This window comes from Lepus europaeus, chromosome 3, assembly GCF_033115175.1.
Source record: "Lepus europaeus isolate LE1 chromosome 3, mLepTim1.pri, whole genome shotgun sequence".
Lineage (NCBI taxonomy): Eukaryota > Metazoa > Chordata > Mammalia > Lagomorpha > Leporidae > Lepus > Lepus europaeus.
In genome coordinates this window covers 46457837-46474104 of record NC_084829.1, presented here as the reverse complement: position 1 = coordinate 46474104, position 16268 = coordinate 46457837, and the positions used below count along the sequence as shown (strand labels likewise).

The window sequence follows — 16268 nt, the reverse complement described above, 5'->3', positions numbered from 1 at the left end:
TGAAGGGATTGAATTGGAATCCCCTGGCTCGTTTCTAACTCTGTCTTTAAGGACAAATCTGATTGAGCATGTGGCAAACTGTACATCTCCTCCCTCTCTTATTCCCACTCTTATATTTAACAGGGATCACTTTTCAGTTAAATTTAAACACCTAAGAATAATTGTGTATTAATTAAAGAGTTCAACCAATAGTATTAAGTAGAACAAAAATTACTAAAAGGAATAAAGTAGTCAGTTGTTCATATAATTTGTTTTCCCTGATCGGTGACAACTGAGCGCCAAAGGGGAAACCTGTTAAGTGAAATGGACACTATAAGCAACAATGAACTGATCAGCTCCTGTCCTGACTTTAGATGTACAATGTAATACTTTATCCTTTTTAGTATTTGTTGTTGTTGTTGTTGTTCTAGTACTATTGGTTGAACTCAGTAATTAACACACAATTATTTTCAGGTGTTTAAATTTTAACTGAAAAGTGATCCCTGTTAAATCTAAGAGTGGAAAAAGAGAGGGAGGAGATGAACAATTTGGAACATGCTCATTCGGACTGGCCGCAAATGGTGGAGTTAGAAATGTGCCAGGGGATTCCAACACAATCCCATCAAGATGGCATGTACCAATGCCATCGCACTAGTCCAAGTGATCAATTTCAGCTCACAATTGATAGCTCTGATAGGTCTAAGAGTCAAAGAGATCACACAAACAAGACAAGTATCTGCTAATACTAACTGATAGAATCAAAAAGGGAGAGAAAGATCCAACATGGGAAGTGGGATACACAGCAGACTCATAGGATGGCAGATGTCCTAAACAACACTCTGGCCTCAGAATCAGCCCTCAAGGCATTCAGATCTGGCTGAAGAGCCCATGAGAGTATAGCAGGCATGGAAAGCCAAGATATCATGGAAAAAAAAAAAAAAAAGACCTAAATGAATGATCTCGGTGAGTGAGATCCCAGTGGAAAGAACGGGGCCATCAAAGAAGGAGGTACCCTTCTCCGAAGGGAGGAGAGAACTTCCACTTTGACTATGACCCTATCGGAATAAGATCAAAGTCAGCGAACTCTAAAGGCTTCCATAGCCCTGGCAACTCATGACTAGAGCCTAGGGAGATTACTGACGCCATGAACAGGAGTGTCAAATTGTTAAGTCAGCAACAGGAGTCACTGTGTACTTACACCCCATGTGGGATCTGTCCCTAATGTGTCGTCTAAAGCGAAGTGATGCTATAACTAGTACTGAAACTGTATTTTTATACTTTGCGTTTCTGTGTGGGCACAAACTGATGAGGTCTTTACTAATTATATACTGAAGTGATCTTCTGTATATAAAGAGAATTGGAAATGAAAAAAAAAAAAACAACAACCTGGTGTTAAAATGGAAATGGCATAGAAAATTAATTAATTTAAAAAAAAATTATGTAGGATCTCTGTCTTTAATGTGCTGTACATTGCTATTTAATGCTATAATTAGTAATCCAATGGTAGTTTTTTCACTTTGTGTTGCTATAGGGGGGCAAACTGTTGAAATCGTTACCTAATATATACTAAACTGATCTTCTGTATACAAAGAGAATTGAAAATGAATCTTTACATGAATGGAAGGGGAAAGGGAGCGGGAAAGGGGAGGGTTGCGGGCGGGAGGGAAGTTATGGGAGGGGGGAAGCCATTGTAACCCATAAGCTATACTTTGGAAATTTATATTCATTAAATAAAAGTTTAATAAAAAAAAAATTCCTACAGCATGAAAAGAAGATTTGGACCAAAAGATGGAACAGAAAGTATATAGATAGAAGCATGAGGGTACTTTAAAGTTCATGGAAACAATTAAACTATGTTTATTTTGGTGCAAAAATATATATATATATATTTTAAAATTATATTTCATGAATATAACTATGTACCTTTTAATAATTATAAATATATAACTATATTCACATTCATGAATTTCAATCCTGCCGGTCACTGATTGAATGACTTTGGATAAAAGTGAAACCTTCCTTGGAGGCAATCCATATTTGTTTTGGGCTGTGTTTTGACTTAGCATCAACACTTGATATGGGGACATATCAACACTGTGGGTGACCAGGTACCATTACATGGTGACAACGACTCAGATGACTACATCACCATACACTGGTGAGAAGATTCTGTCTCTGCTTATAAATGTGACCAAGTATAAAAGTTAGCAAAGTGATAAATTAAGCTCAGATCCTAAGGCAGTGTTCTTGGCAAACTCTATGTTGTCTGCATTATTTTAATTGGTTTATCAGGTTTTTTCTTCATTTATTGTCATTGCATTTAAATATTATTCTTGAACTTACATATCATCATAGCTTACCCATATTATAACTTCTGTGCAGCTTCTCTGCCCTTGGATGTGTCTCAGGTCTCAGTGCCATCTTGCTAACTGATGACAGCATTCCTGGAGGACTGTGTTGTGGCCTATCATAGACCTGAGTGCCTTTAGCTAACTTAAGCAGCTCACTCTCAGTACTCTTCTGCAGCCTGCCAGGACTCAATGGTTGATAGCCAAAGTAGTATCTCGGATAGGTTCTTGGCCCTTGTGCAGTGCATTTTCCAAAATATTGAAGAAAGAAACCAAATAGCGGGGCTTAGGGCACCCTCCTTAAGAGTGGGAAGTTATTTTATTTAAAAACAAAAACAAACAAACAAAAAAAACTTCCTCTGTCTCACTAATGGCCTGACAAACATAAATCTAAGATGATGGTTTTGGAGTCTATAGAATATCATGCAGGAAATTTCTCACATGGTCTCCTTTTCTTTTGGCAGCCTAGTTTTTAAATCACCAGAATGGACCCAGGAAACTCAATTCTAGAGGAGCTTCTCATAAACTATTTCTTGTTCAACAACCTTGAAAACCTTACATCAATTACATAAGAAAACACTAATAAATGCCAGAGGTTTCACTTGAAACTATTCTGTTTTACCCCAAATACATAATTTTATTAGCTTCTTTTTCACTTGTCCTTAATGACTATGATGGTATCATTTGGGAACTCAACAAGTTGTGATTCTCCAAACCACAAACACAGCTGTAAAGACCAGGGTGAGACTTGTATGCAGGTTATCTGCAGAGCCACTGAAGACTTCCTGGGGCCCATCTTTCTTCCACTATTTCTGCATTTAATGCCAAAGTGGGCCTAGTGAAACCCCAACTCAAGAAATTTTCTGTAGTGTCACTCTCTCCTGTATTTCCTAGCTTCAGTGGGCTGAAAAAGATACAGCTGATAGCCATAGATCATTTGATATCCCTGCTCAAATTATGAGCTTGGCGATGGATCTTATTCTGAATTTCTCATTTTATTAAGTCTTTCAGTATCACTATCAGTCTTATTTATTTATTGTCTACATATTTCATTTAGACCCTGTTGTTTTTTCAGAGTATTCTGTTGGAGAATTATTCAGGCATTTGGATAATCTTTTATCCTGTTTAGAAAATACTATGAGTAAAATATCTTTGGGTCCTCACCTCTATATTGATCACAGGCCAAAAACTCAGAATCAATATATGAACTTTTTTTTTTTACAGGCAGAGTTAGACAGTGAGAGAGAGAGACAGAGAGAAAGGTCTTCCTTCCGTTGGTTCACCCCCCAAGCGGCCGCCACGGCCGGCGTACTGTGCCCATCCGAAGCCAGGAGCCAGGTGCTTCTCCTGGTCTCCCATGCGGGTACAGGGCCCAAGGACCTAGGCCATCCTCCACTGCCTTCCCTGGCCAAAGGAGAGAGATGGATTGGAAGAGGAGCAACTGGTACAGAACCAGCTCCCCAACCGGGACTAGAACCTGGTGTGCCGGCGCCTCAGGCGGAGGATCAGCCTAGTGAGCTGCGGCGCTGGCCAATATACTAACTTTTATAAATTGTACCATGTCCTTTATTCCTTAAAAGAAGTTATCATTATCAATATTTTTATCATTATGTTGATATCATTCACAACACCATTTTTTCCAGAATAGAATTTTATATGCTTGGTTCAGTATACTATTACCAAACTTCTTTTGAAATGATAGAATGGGCTCACTAGGCTAATCCTCCACCTGCGGGGCCGGCACCCCAGGTTCTAGTCCCGGTTGGGGCTCCGGATTCTGTCCCGGTTGCTCCTCTTCCAGTCCAGCTCTCTGCTATGGCCGGGGAAGGCAGTGGAGGATGGCCCAGGTCCTTGGGCCCTGCACCTGCATGGGAGGTCAGGAGAAGCACCTGGCTCCTGGCTTCGGATCAGCACGGGGCGCCGGCCACAGTGTGCCGCTGGAGCAGCCATTGGGGGGTGAACCAGCGGAAAAAGGAAGACCTTTCTGTCTCTCTCTCTCTCACTGTCTAACTCTGCCTGTCAAAAAAAAAAAAAAAAAAAAAAAAAAAGGAAATGATAGAGTGGGATTTTGGAAATTTTTATATGTGCAGGTATGGAAGAAGAAAGGGCAGGCAGGGTCAGTCTGTTGAATCTCCTTATCTCCCATTGGTTGTAATAACCTGTTCTGAGCAATGTTGCAGTCCTGGGCATTTTTCTTAATCTGCCCTTATCCCTGTCTCTTTCATCCACAGTATGTCGTTATGAACAGCAAACTGAAGCTGTTGAGCAGAGTCCACTTCCAGAGGGTTATTGCTTCTATTTTTCAATGGGAGCATGCATCTTGGATAGTAACATTTTTATCCTAAAACCTTCAGAGGCTAAAAAGCCATGTGCTTATTCAGAAAAGTCGAAGAACTAAAGCTGGAAGGTCAGAAGTGACTGAGGTGCTGGGAAGAAGCTGGTGGCTAGAGGGGAGGCGGTGAAGGAGATGTCGTTGGCCAGGCTCCCAGGGCAGAACCTACACCCTCAGTGCCCAGATTCCCAAACTCTGAGGGCAATCTCTAGGCTTATTCTTTGCTTTCTCTCAGTCTGTTCTTCACCACAAAAACCTTAAGCTAATTTTAAAGTCTTGCATTTTTATGTCTGTCTTTCCTATTCATTTTACTATTATTCCTTTTGAAAAAAGATATCAAGTGGGAACAGGAATTACATTGGAGGAAACTATATACATATATGTACATTTTAAAAACAGCCTAAATAAAAAAGCGTGCCATGTTCCTGGATGGAAAACTTTAATATCATAAAAATATCACACCTTTTCAAATTGCTATACATTTAATGAATTATGATGAGAATTCCATTCTAGGTGGGCTTTTTTAATGAAATGACTTAAAATTGTATGTAACAGAATAACAATATAAATGTAAATTATTAGAAATATAAATTAGGAGTAATACAACAAAATCAACTTCCAAGGATCCATTCTACTCTCTTTTTTTTTTTTGGCATTAGCAAAATCATATATCCTTCCTAATATTTTAGGTACCAAAGAAATTATTATTTTATATCTTCAGATGATGTAATTCCCCTTTCCTACAAGAGTACTTCAAAAAATTCATGGAAAATTGAATGAAATGACTAGACTATTTTACTTTTAGAGAACAGAGACAAAACTAAATAAAAACAATAAAAATATATGGTGTTTGGGGAAGGGAGGGATATCTTACCTCCCTCTCTTCATTTAAGAAATTTTTAAATTATCAATATAAGTAATGTTATAAGATAACAATTTTTAAGAAATTCTGTCTGCTTTATTCCAGGAATATTTTCTTATATTTATAAAATAATTGTTTTCTTCTCAGATAAAAAAATCTATATTCACTAGAAAGATCAGTTCATCTCAAATGGATAAAATAACAGTGGGGAAAATGTCCTAAAGTAGATAATATCGTTTAGAACAACTTTTGCTTGTCTAATGACCTTGTAACAGTTATTTGTGGCAGGTAGTGAGAATGAACTAGTTACAGATGGGTGGGGATTTTTAGTGAGATGAAGTAATTATTCTTTTAATTTTGAAAAAAGGAAATATTGTGAACCTGATCACTGACTAATGGGCAGTAGAATTAATTTCAAACTTTGGGTAAAGACCCTGATGACCTTTTCCTTCTCCAAACATGTCCTTTCCTCTCTGTTCCTGAGGAATGCGAGAGAGACAAATGCCTGGAACAGTTATGCCAGAATTGAAACAAAGAGCGGCAGGGCTGGAAAGAGAAGAAAGGATGAAAGAACAAGATCCTAGGGCACTGTGGTGCCTTCATCCCATATGGTGCCGGTTCTAGTACTTGGGCCCTTGCACCTGCGTAGGAGACCTGGAAGAAGCTCGTGGCTCCTGGCTTCTGATCAGCTCAGCTCCAGCTGTTGTGGCCATTTGAGGAGTGAACCAGTGGAAGGAAGACCTTTCTCTCTGTCTCTCCCTCTCTCTGTCTGTAACTCTGCCTCTCAAATAAATAAGTAAATCTTTAAGAAAAACAAAAACAAAAACCAAACAAGATCTTAAAACTAAATTGGTTAAGCATGGGACTAATCATGAGAGACTTACTCATTATTCACACAATAAAGACCCAGGCTTTCCCTACAGTGGCTAATCAAGCTTTGTGTTGTACCCTCCCCGGGTAGCCAACCCACAAGGACAAGACCTAAGTGTTATCAGCAGGACACAGAAGACATCACGACCAAATGTCTTTAAATAGGAAAAATTAGGTTTAAGCCAATTTATTGAGCAAAGGAGAAAGGAATAAAGAAGTTTTGAAACAATATGACAAGAATGGAGCAGGCTGCTTTGCTTTGAAGGAGGGGTGGTGCTGGTGGTGAGGACTACAGAGTGAGGCCTGAGGAAGAAAATGAGTTTGTTTTGTGAAAAAGAGCTAACCTTTGCAAACTCAGCCTGCTGCAGAAGACAGTTCTCCCAGTGAGCTTCCCATTTCCTCTTTTTCTCCTTCCCTCTTACCTTTTTCTCTCTCTAGGAGAATATTCAGCTCCTTTTGCACATGTATGGATACTATTAAAAGTTAGGCTGGCCCCGTGGCTCAATAGGCTAATCCTCCGCCTGCCTGCAGTGCACCGGGTTCTAGTCCTGGTCTGGGTGCCAGATTCTATCCCGGTTGCCCCTCTTCCAGGCCAGCTCTCTGCTATGGCCCGGGAAGGCAGTGGAGGATGGCCCAAGTCCTTGGGCCCTGCACCCACATGGGAGACCAGGAGAAGCACCTGGGTCCTGGCTTCGGATCAGCGCGATGTGCCGGCCGCAGTGGCCATTGGAGGGTGAACCAACGGCAAAAAGGAAGACCTTTCTCTCTGTCTGTCTCTCTCTCTCACTATCCACTCTGCCTGTCAAAAAAAAAAAATAAAAAATAAAAAATAAAGTTAATGGAAGAATGGATTTGAAAGATGTTCATTTAGTGCACTAATATTTTTTGAAGTTTTAGCATATGCATAAATTTTTATTGTTTTTATTTAGTTTTGTCTCTGTTCTCTAAAAACTGATCTTTAGGAGCTTATCTAGAGACCTCTGAGGAAATACACCAGAAATCTAATTGTTACCTACCCTTACTTTGTGGCAGCAACTGGTGCCATTGCTCATTATTCCTGTGTGGAAGTCACAGAAGTACTATACTTTTAAAGCTATTGTGTAATTTTCTGAAATGATAGTCTAATGTAACATTTTATTATTCAGTTTTACCTTAAAGATCATTATAAAAAAGAGTAGATTTCTTGACTAAACTTTGGCAGGAAGCATTGCTGAAGGTTTATCACATCAGAGGGTTTGCTTTCAAATGTTATCTCATGTGTTTCCATCTCAAGCTCAATCTCTGTCATGTTTGCTGTGACCTTTTGCACACACCTCCACTTTAAATGTTTTACAGAAGCTATTCAATGACTCTGAATAACCAGCCTCTGTGAAAGACGGCTTGTCTCATGGCATAGAAAAGGAAACAGAATGGAAAATCCACGCTTTCAAAAGTCAAGAAAGAGGTGGTGGGCTACAGAAACATGTTCTTTACATTTCAGAGGGATTTGATTGTTCGCTTTCCTTCATCTTTCCATGCAATCTGTTGGCATTATACAACTGGTCTCTTTTCTGTGGGGAAGTACAGAGTCTTCTACAATATTCAGCTCCACTTTGTGACCCCACCTTCTGATTCAGTCTGTGCAGAACTGTGAGTCCAAAGGTCTAAATGACTCAGCAAAGGACTTCCATTCTCCTTTTCTGTCAAAACATGTATTTTTTTCTCTGTTATTAGTTAAATGTTAGTCCAGGGCTCCTATGCACATTATTTTTTTTTAAAGATTTATTTATTTATTTGAAAGATTCAGAGAAAGGAAAAGCTGAGAGAGAAAGAGAGGTCTTCCATCGATGGTTCACTCCCCAGGTGGCCGCAACGGCCAGAGCTGCGCTGATCAGAAACCAGGAGCCAGGAGTTTCTTCCGGATCTCCCACATGGGTGCAGGGGCCCAAGGATTTGGGCCATCTTCCACTGCTTTCTGAGGCCATAGCAGAGAGCTGGATCGTAAGTGGAGCAGCCAGGTACCAAACTGGAATCCATATAGGATGCCGGCACTTCAGGCCAGGACATTAACCCACTGCGCCACAGTTGCAGCCCCTCCTATGCACATTATGAAGAAGACATGCATGGACTTCAAAAGATTTTTGCACCAAAATAAACTTATCTTTAAATGTGATTTTCTACTAATTCTTTGAAGCCCTGGTGTATGTGTGTGTTGGGGTGGGTCGGGGGGCATAAGGGCTTGAAATACTAAAGAATCAGAGAAGCCAGTTTGTAAAGGCTTTCCTTAGTGATTGTGTTTGACTCATCAATTCTATCTGATTCTGTTGTTAAGAAATCATGTTTTTGTGATGAATTTTACAGTTAGTTTTTATTCTGCCTACTTCTACTCCTCCTTCCAGGTTTAGGCGACATTCAGGCTGTGAGTAAGAAAGGATGAACTCACCTGACACTTAACTCCTCTCCTACAAAATTTATATTAGTTATTTAGATCCAGGTATTATTTTGTGTCCTGGCATCCAAGGTTCTGTTTAGTCAGTGACTCTGCCTTTCTCATTCCTTTCTGCTTTTTGGGGAAGTAGTGTGATACTTAGCAAGGGTGAAGACTTTCAGTCTCTATCACTTCACCTGTCTCCTTGGGTGCCTTAACCTCTCTGAGGTTATTTTAGGTGGCAGGTAGCTGTAAGGAATAGATGAAGTGATCCAAAAAGTTGTGAGGTTTGGTGGCCAAAAAATTAGTGTTATTCTCTTCCTGCCTCCTATAGCACTTCTGTTTGGATTAGAACATAACAGATATGTTATAAATTGGTGATGAGTGAATTATTAGCAGGTAGTAACAGAATTTTAATCTATTATGTGTTCTTACTATATAATTTGTAACTACTTCGTTAGAATGCTCTTGTCACTGTGAGCTTGTAATCCTAAAACTGTATATAATGTTTTAGAAACTTCTTTTGCCATTTCTGAATGCAAGAATCATCCTTTCTTTTATTTGATTTCAAATATCCTAAGGTTTGATTTTATTACATTTATGCCAAGAGCTAAACAGATGATTTTTGAATTTTACCCCAATTCCTCGTTAGCTCCTTTCCTGGTTTGTCTTCAGTGTTGGTCCCCTCTCTGTTGGGCTCCAGCCTTTTTGATGACTACCTTGGCCCTCTTCCAAGTGGAGCCTTCTAATTTTAGAATCACAGCACTGGAAGAGAAAACCACAGATGTGCATTGAAATCTGCACAGTCTGGGTACAGGGCCGTATCTAAGTTGTTATAATAAAAAAAATCATGAAGATATTCTAAAACTTGGTATATTTCCTTTTCTTTTCCTTTGCCATCCCCAAGAATGCTATTTTATTTTTCCCAGTGTAGTCTACATCTCTTATACATTTAGAAGTCATAATTTTAAATATTTTCAATTTAATATTATTTCTGTCTTACATAATACAAAACATTTTTTTGCACTTTATGATTCTATTAGTCTAATAATAATTCTTAAAATAAAAACTTTATTTTTTAAAAGAGGCTAGAAACTTCACCATTACTATAATCTAAACTTTTTCAGGGCCGGAATATAGCCTGTGTTCTAATAGATGAGTCACCTTCAAGTGTTTTCAATCTGACTTCCAACAGAAACCCTAACTGTTGGGCCAAGTAACAAAATATTTCTTTACTATGTCCTATTGCTGCAGTAAAGTAGAGAGAAACAAGGAGACAAAGAGACGGGAAGGTACATCAATTTGCCCAATGTAGATACTATAAGAAAAACAATTTTGGAAAAGTAGGATTAAAAATTTTAGTTGTAGCTTAATGCTAACTTATTTGTAGCAACATCCTCTGGGGGCACCTTGGTTTGCAAGGTAACAGTGAAATCAATCTGAACCCTTCCACAGATCTCTAGGAATCTTTGGGGGTAGAAATGGGAAAGGCAACAAGCAGTGGAGGTTTGTGTGTCTCCTTGCTTCCTCTGGACTCCTGGTTCCTGCATTTGCTCATTTCTCAGTTCCACTCTTTTGCTTTCTACCCCTTCTGCATGACACTGCCTCATTGAATATCACTCAGATCTTTACCCTCCAAGTGTTAAAGTTAGGTGTTAGTTGACTTCATTAAAGTATTTTAAAGATATGGGACGAGGAAAGGAAAAATTACATTGCAATAAGAAACAGCTTAAAATTAAAAGTCTAGCTGGCACCGTGGCTCACTAGGCTAATCCTCCGCCTTGCGACGCCGGCACACCAGGTTCTAGTCCCGGTTGGGGCACCCAACTTGTCCCAGTTGCCCCTCTTCCAGGCCAGCTCTCTGCTGTGGCCAGGGAGTGCAGTGGAGGATGGCCCAAGTCCTTAGGCCCTGCACCCCATGGGAGACCAGGAGAAGCACCTGGCTCCTGCCATCGGATCAGCACGGTGTGCCGGCCGCAGTGCGCCTACCGCGGCGGCCATTGGAGGGTGAACCAACGGCAAAGGAAGACCTTTTTCTCTGTCTCTCTCTCACTGTCCACTCTGCCTGTCAAAAAAAAAAAAAAAATTAAAAGTCTAGTGTGAATGTTGTGCCACAGTGGGCTAAGCCATCTCTTGGGACTCCTGCATCCCAAGTCAGAGCATCACAGTGAACCCCACCTCCTCTACTTCTTCCTGCTAATGTGCCTGGGAAGGCAGCAAATGATGGCCCAGCTACTTGGATCCCTGCCACCCAGGTGGAAGACCTGGATGGAGTTCCTGGCTTCTGGTTTTGGCCTTGCCCATTCATGGGTGTTTCAGGCATTTGGGAGGTGAACTAATAGAACATCTCTCTCTCTCTTTCTCTCCCTCTTTCTCTCTATTTTCCACTGTGCCTTTCAAATACATATAAACAAACAAACAAACATTAAAATTGAAAGTCCTACTTTCCATTTAACCCCAGAGAATTTTTCTTGGCACCTTGTTCAGATAGCATGCATCTGCCATGAGCTGGACTCTGTCTCTTTTCAGAAATCTCCAACCTTATGTTCTTCATCTTCCACACTGCAACAGCCCCAGTTACCTTTCACTGTTCCTCACTACAGACATTCAGGGTTTCTACCGCCAGGCTTCTCTTCCAGTTTACTTGTGTGCTATTAGTAAGAGGTTTTCTTCTTTCCTCTGTCCTTCCCGTCTTCCCTCCTTGCCCCCTCCCTCTTTCCCTCTTTTCCTTCTGAAAGAATTTTATAGTCTTTCACACATTTTTAAGCTGATGTCTAATGTTTGTTATCCTGCATTCAAATAATCACAATGGATGTCAGTCCTTGTACATTGTCCATGTGCTTAGTCTGTTTAACACATTTAATATCAAAAGTTTCAGACTTAGTTCATTCAGTTATGAAAAATGGCTGCCACATAATTTTCAAAGCCAATTTTTCTGTCCAACTAACCAACAAACGCAGGTTAATTTCTAACAAAAATGACCTGCCTTAACTTCTTCAATTCAAACAAACCTGTTCCTGCTTTTGAAATTTAATTCTAAGACAGGTGAACAAACAGGAACAGATTTCCAGTTTGTTGACAAAAAAAGATGCAGTGAGACGTGTCTAATTTCAATATTTCCTTCCTGTGCCTGTTTTACTTTGCTTTCAAAGGCTTTTCCCTTTGGTGCCATGTGGTTATCTAATCACCCTTTTTGTTTGGTACTCATGAGATGTTTGCACCTCAGGGAAAAAGACAGCAGAGTAAAAATTGGAATGACTGAGGCGTTCTGTTGCACCAGAAGGAAAAAACAGTTGCATTAGGGAGGTGAGCAAGAGAACTGGACCACATTCTCCTCTTAGAGAGATTGGTTTTCAAAAACAGTAGCTATGAAAGTTGAATATCAAGACATTGATTTCCTTAACAGTATCTATGCCTGTACGTCCTCTGGGCGTGTGAACAGGATTTCAAGACAATTGCAGTTGATTCCATTCTAAACAAAGACGTGTCTCTCCCTGAGAAATAGTCTGTCTTTTCCTTATAAAATAGCCATATTTTTCAGGGCTTTTCAGATATCATGCTTGACTTGGTTATATAAATGGTGTGTGCTGTGCAGACCATGCAGAGTTTATAGTGCTTGTAAAATCTGAGTGCCGGAATGAAGTCCAGACCTCTGAGCAACAGGAGGTACACCAGGAGCTTGTCCCCTGAATGCTCTTAGGCTGAGCCACATTTTTCTGTAAAAGGCTGGATTAAATATTTTAGGCTTTATGCAATGTAAGATCTCTGTTGCTGCCATTCAGCTCTGCCACTGTAGTGCAAAAATCGTCATAGATAACAAATAAACAAGTAAGCATTGCTGTTTACCAATAAAACTTTATTTACAAATCAGGAAGTGAGTTGGATTTGATTGGCTGGTCATAGTTTACCCGTCCATGCTATTAGCTATGTCCTCAGCAGGAAAAAGGGAGAATGGTAAGCTCAGACCAGTGATTTCCAAAAAGCACACTGGCATTCCTTCTTCAGATGTAATTGATATAATTACAATGGAGATATAATTATAATAGAAATGATATGATTTTTGAGTACTTCTGAAATCCTGGCCAATCAAGAGTTCAATAAAAGTTAATCAAATCATCTAGTTGTATAGTTGATAATAAAAAATAAAATTCTTTCTCATAGTATGTCCATGCTAATAAAGTCTAGTATCTTCCAGTGGGATTTTCCAAATTATTTTTCTAAGTTAGACTTAGAAAATATAAGAATAGTTGAAGAAAAAATGTAAAGTTAGTATTGGTATTACTATCTGCCCATGGTTTTTCAAGATGGTTTTCAGTGGGTAATAATGTTTTTGGTTCTTAACATAAGCTATTGGTAGTTTGGGCCACATGCATGACATAGGGTATGTGTTGGTAATGCCCAAAGTAAAACTAGTGTTCGCTGTTTGAGAATCGCCTTTGTATAGAGCCCTTGTATAATGAGTTATCTTTTATGTCCTCATTAAATAGCTAATGACTTACTTCTACAGATAATGGTAGAAAACATTCCATATTTTAAAATGTTTGGAAATATTAGTATAGTCAGCTGTCTTTACTGCAGAATTTTTCAAAGCCTTTAAAATACTAATGTGTCCAGTGAGTCTCCAGGAGCATGGAACATTTTGCACATTTGGTTGCATATACAACATTTGTCTTCCATCAAACATTGGACATGTTAGAAACCATTCATTGACACAATTTGGAGAAACTGGTATTCAGTTTGTGAAGATGCAGAAGGCCTATCTACTGTTTTCCCATCAGTTTTAGTAGAAAATTAAAACAAAAAGAGCTCATAGGGTTCTTGTCTCCTTTTAACATTAGGTCACATAGTTCTGGGAAAATAAGCAGAAGGTCTTAGTTTAATAAAGAATAGTGCTCATGCTATATGTCACTGTTTCATTGTTGAACTGTTTTAGTCTCCCTCAGCCTAAAATAGGAGGGTTCCAAACTCTCTAGTCTCCAAATTCTTCAGAATGGCCCTGAGGACCATCTATAGGTGGCCTTTGTGGGTCTCTTCCTGATCTAGCACATAGAGCCCATCTTCTGGGCAAACTAGACCTATTGCTACTTTCTGAAAATTTGTGTTTTAGTAGATTTTTGTGACTCATGTTTCTGCAGTGTTCCCTTTGTTCTTCCTTTTTCCTTTGACCAGATTTTTTTTTTATAAAAAAAAGATTTATTCATTCATTATGGGAGTCAGAGAAAGAGAGAGAGAGAGAGAGGACTTCCATTTGCTGGTTCACTCTCCAGGTGGCCACAATGGACAGTGCTGGGCCAGACCAAAGCCAGGAGCCAGGAGCTTCATCCAGGTCCACACATGGATGGCAAGGGCCCAAACATTTGGGCTATCTTCTACTGCTTTTCCCAGGTCATTAGCAGGGAGCTGGATTTCAAAGTAAAGTAGCTGGGACATGCACCTGCATTCATATGGGATGCCAGTGTTGCAGGTGGTGGTTTTACCCTCCATGCCACAATGCTAACCCCTCTTTAACTAGAATTTCTACCCATTTATCTCACAATGTTGAAGCTGGACCATTTCGTAATTCGTTATGAACTCATATTTATTAAGGTCAGCTCTAGAGACAGATACAGAGAATATTTTTTCTTTTCCTCTAGTCAAACATGAACCCTATCTGCTTTTAACTATCATATAATATTAACTTCTCACAGAGTAGTTACCTTGCCTAGATGATACACCAGTTACCTGTGTGATTGTCCTTTATCTTCCTACAAGACTAAGCAAGAGCTGTGCCTTAGTTGTTTTAATACTGATAGAGCCTGACTCAGTGCCTGCTGCCTCCCTACTTGGTGCTAAGGGACCTGTCAAGTTCAATGCAGTCCAGAAGCACCCTTGTAAGGATTATGACAACCAGAGGCAAAAACCTCAGTTCCCAGACTCCACTGACTAAAGATGTTTGCATCTGACTCCTCAGGTATACTGTCTATAATGACAGACAAGATTGTCTGTGCAGCACACAACCAGCTTTGAGTAAGCCTCATCCAGAGTCACGGGAAGCTATGGCTCCAGACTCTGTATCTCACTCTCATCCACACAGTCTCTGTATGGTGGGAAACAAATGCGAAAGAGAACAATGGTCTGATTGAATTAGCCTGCAATGTTGTTAACTTTTATTAAGCAAGTACTGTCAAAACCAAATGGAAAGCTGAGTTGGTTTTAACAAATTTTCAAAATGCAGACATTTTACTTGAAATATCATGAACCAGCCTATTTAATTTGACTGCTAGGCTCTGACCATACTTTGGGTGGTACAAAGATTGGCTTCTAGTCCTTTATCAGGTGACTTCAGTGTAAATATTAGATAAAATATGCATGTTACATTAGGGAGGTTTGATGCAGCTTGTGTAGAAGGAGGGTTCATCATTGCAGCCGAGGTTCACCTGTCCCATTGTTCTTTTCCTAATGTTCTTTTGGAGCCTTCTGAAATGAAGATTATAAGTGAAAACAGGAGCCGGTGCTATGGTGTAGCAGGTAAAGCCTCTCCCTGTAGTGCTGCATCCCATATGGGCACCGGATCGAGTCCCAGCTGCTCCACCTCCGATCCAGCTCTCTGCTATGGCCTGGGAAATCAGTGAAAGATGGCCCAAGTCCTTGGGCCTCCACATCCACGTGGGAGACCCTGGCTCCTGGCTTCAGACCGGTTCAACTCTGGCTGTTGTGCCATCTGCGGAGTGAACCAGCGGATGGAAGACCTTTCTCTCTCTGCCTCTCTGCAACTCTGCCTTTCAAATAACATAAATAAATCTTAAAGGAAAAGCAAAATGATTTAACAGGGGCATGTAGAAGAAGAAAGCCAAGTTGCTTCTCATATCTTTTCTTTGTGCTTTTGATGCCAGTCTTTTATTGCCTTTTCCTTAAGTGGAATGAGAATTTGGACAAGAAAGAGAAAGATAAGTGAAAATTGAACACCTTTCTGACAAGGACTGTCTTAGCCATTTGATAGCCATAGGACTGAGAGAACCAAAGTTAGATCACAATTCACCACATTACAGAAAAGGAAGCAAAAAATAACAGCCATACAAAAGTACATGAAAATGTATGCATCTTTATTTTCCATAGTATACAATTTCCTATGAACTTGTTGAAGGCCCCTCATATGCATGTGTTTAAAAAAGTTTTGCACCAGAATAAATTTCTCTTTTCATTTCATTTTCCACTAACCTTTTGAAGTGCCTTTGTAGTAGTACTCTGCTCGCTGTCAGAGGCAATATTTAGCCTGTGTTTGTAAGCTTATGCGAAATGACTTTCTGATCTCAATAGTCCATATTTTTTACAATTATCTTTACAGGTAAAGATAAGATTAAGCTGTCTGAGGATGAATTGAAGAAACTCCTTCTAATTAAATGGTGTATTTTGGAAGCCATTCGCTTAAGAGCCCCTGGTATCATTTCTAGAAAAGTGATGAAGCCAGTTAAAATTTTGGTGAGCTTTGTT

The 16268-nt window shown here is 39.7% G+C and overlaps 1 protein-coding gene across 2 annotated transcripts in view; it reads left to right on the top strand.

Moving 5' to 3' along the window:
- LOC133755952 (24-hydroxycholesterol 7-alpha-hydroxylase) overlaps nt 1-16268 on the top strand; it is a 95384-nt gene that overhangs the window by 37003 nt on the left and 42113 nt on the right. For both annotated transcript variants that reach the window (XM_062186219.1, XM_062186220.1), the window contains exon 8: nt 16123-16256. In XM_062186219.1, coding sequence (XP_062042203.1) covers nt 16123-16256 — 134 coding nt within the window. The remainder of the gene's footprint in view (nt 1-16122; nt 16257-16268) is intronic.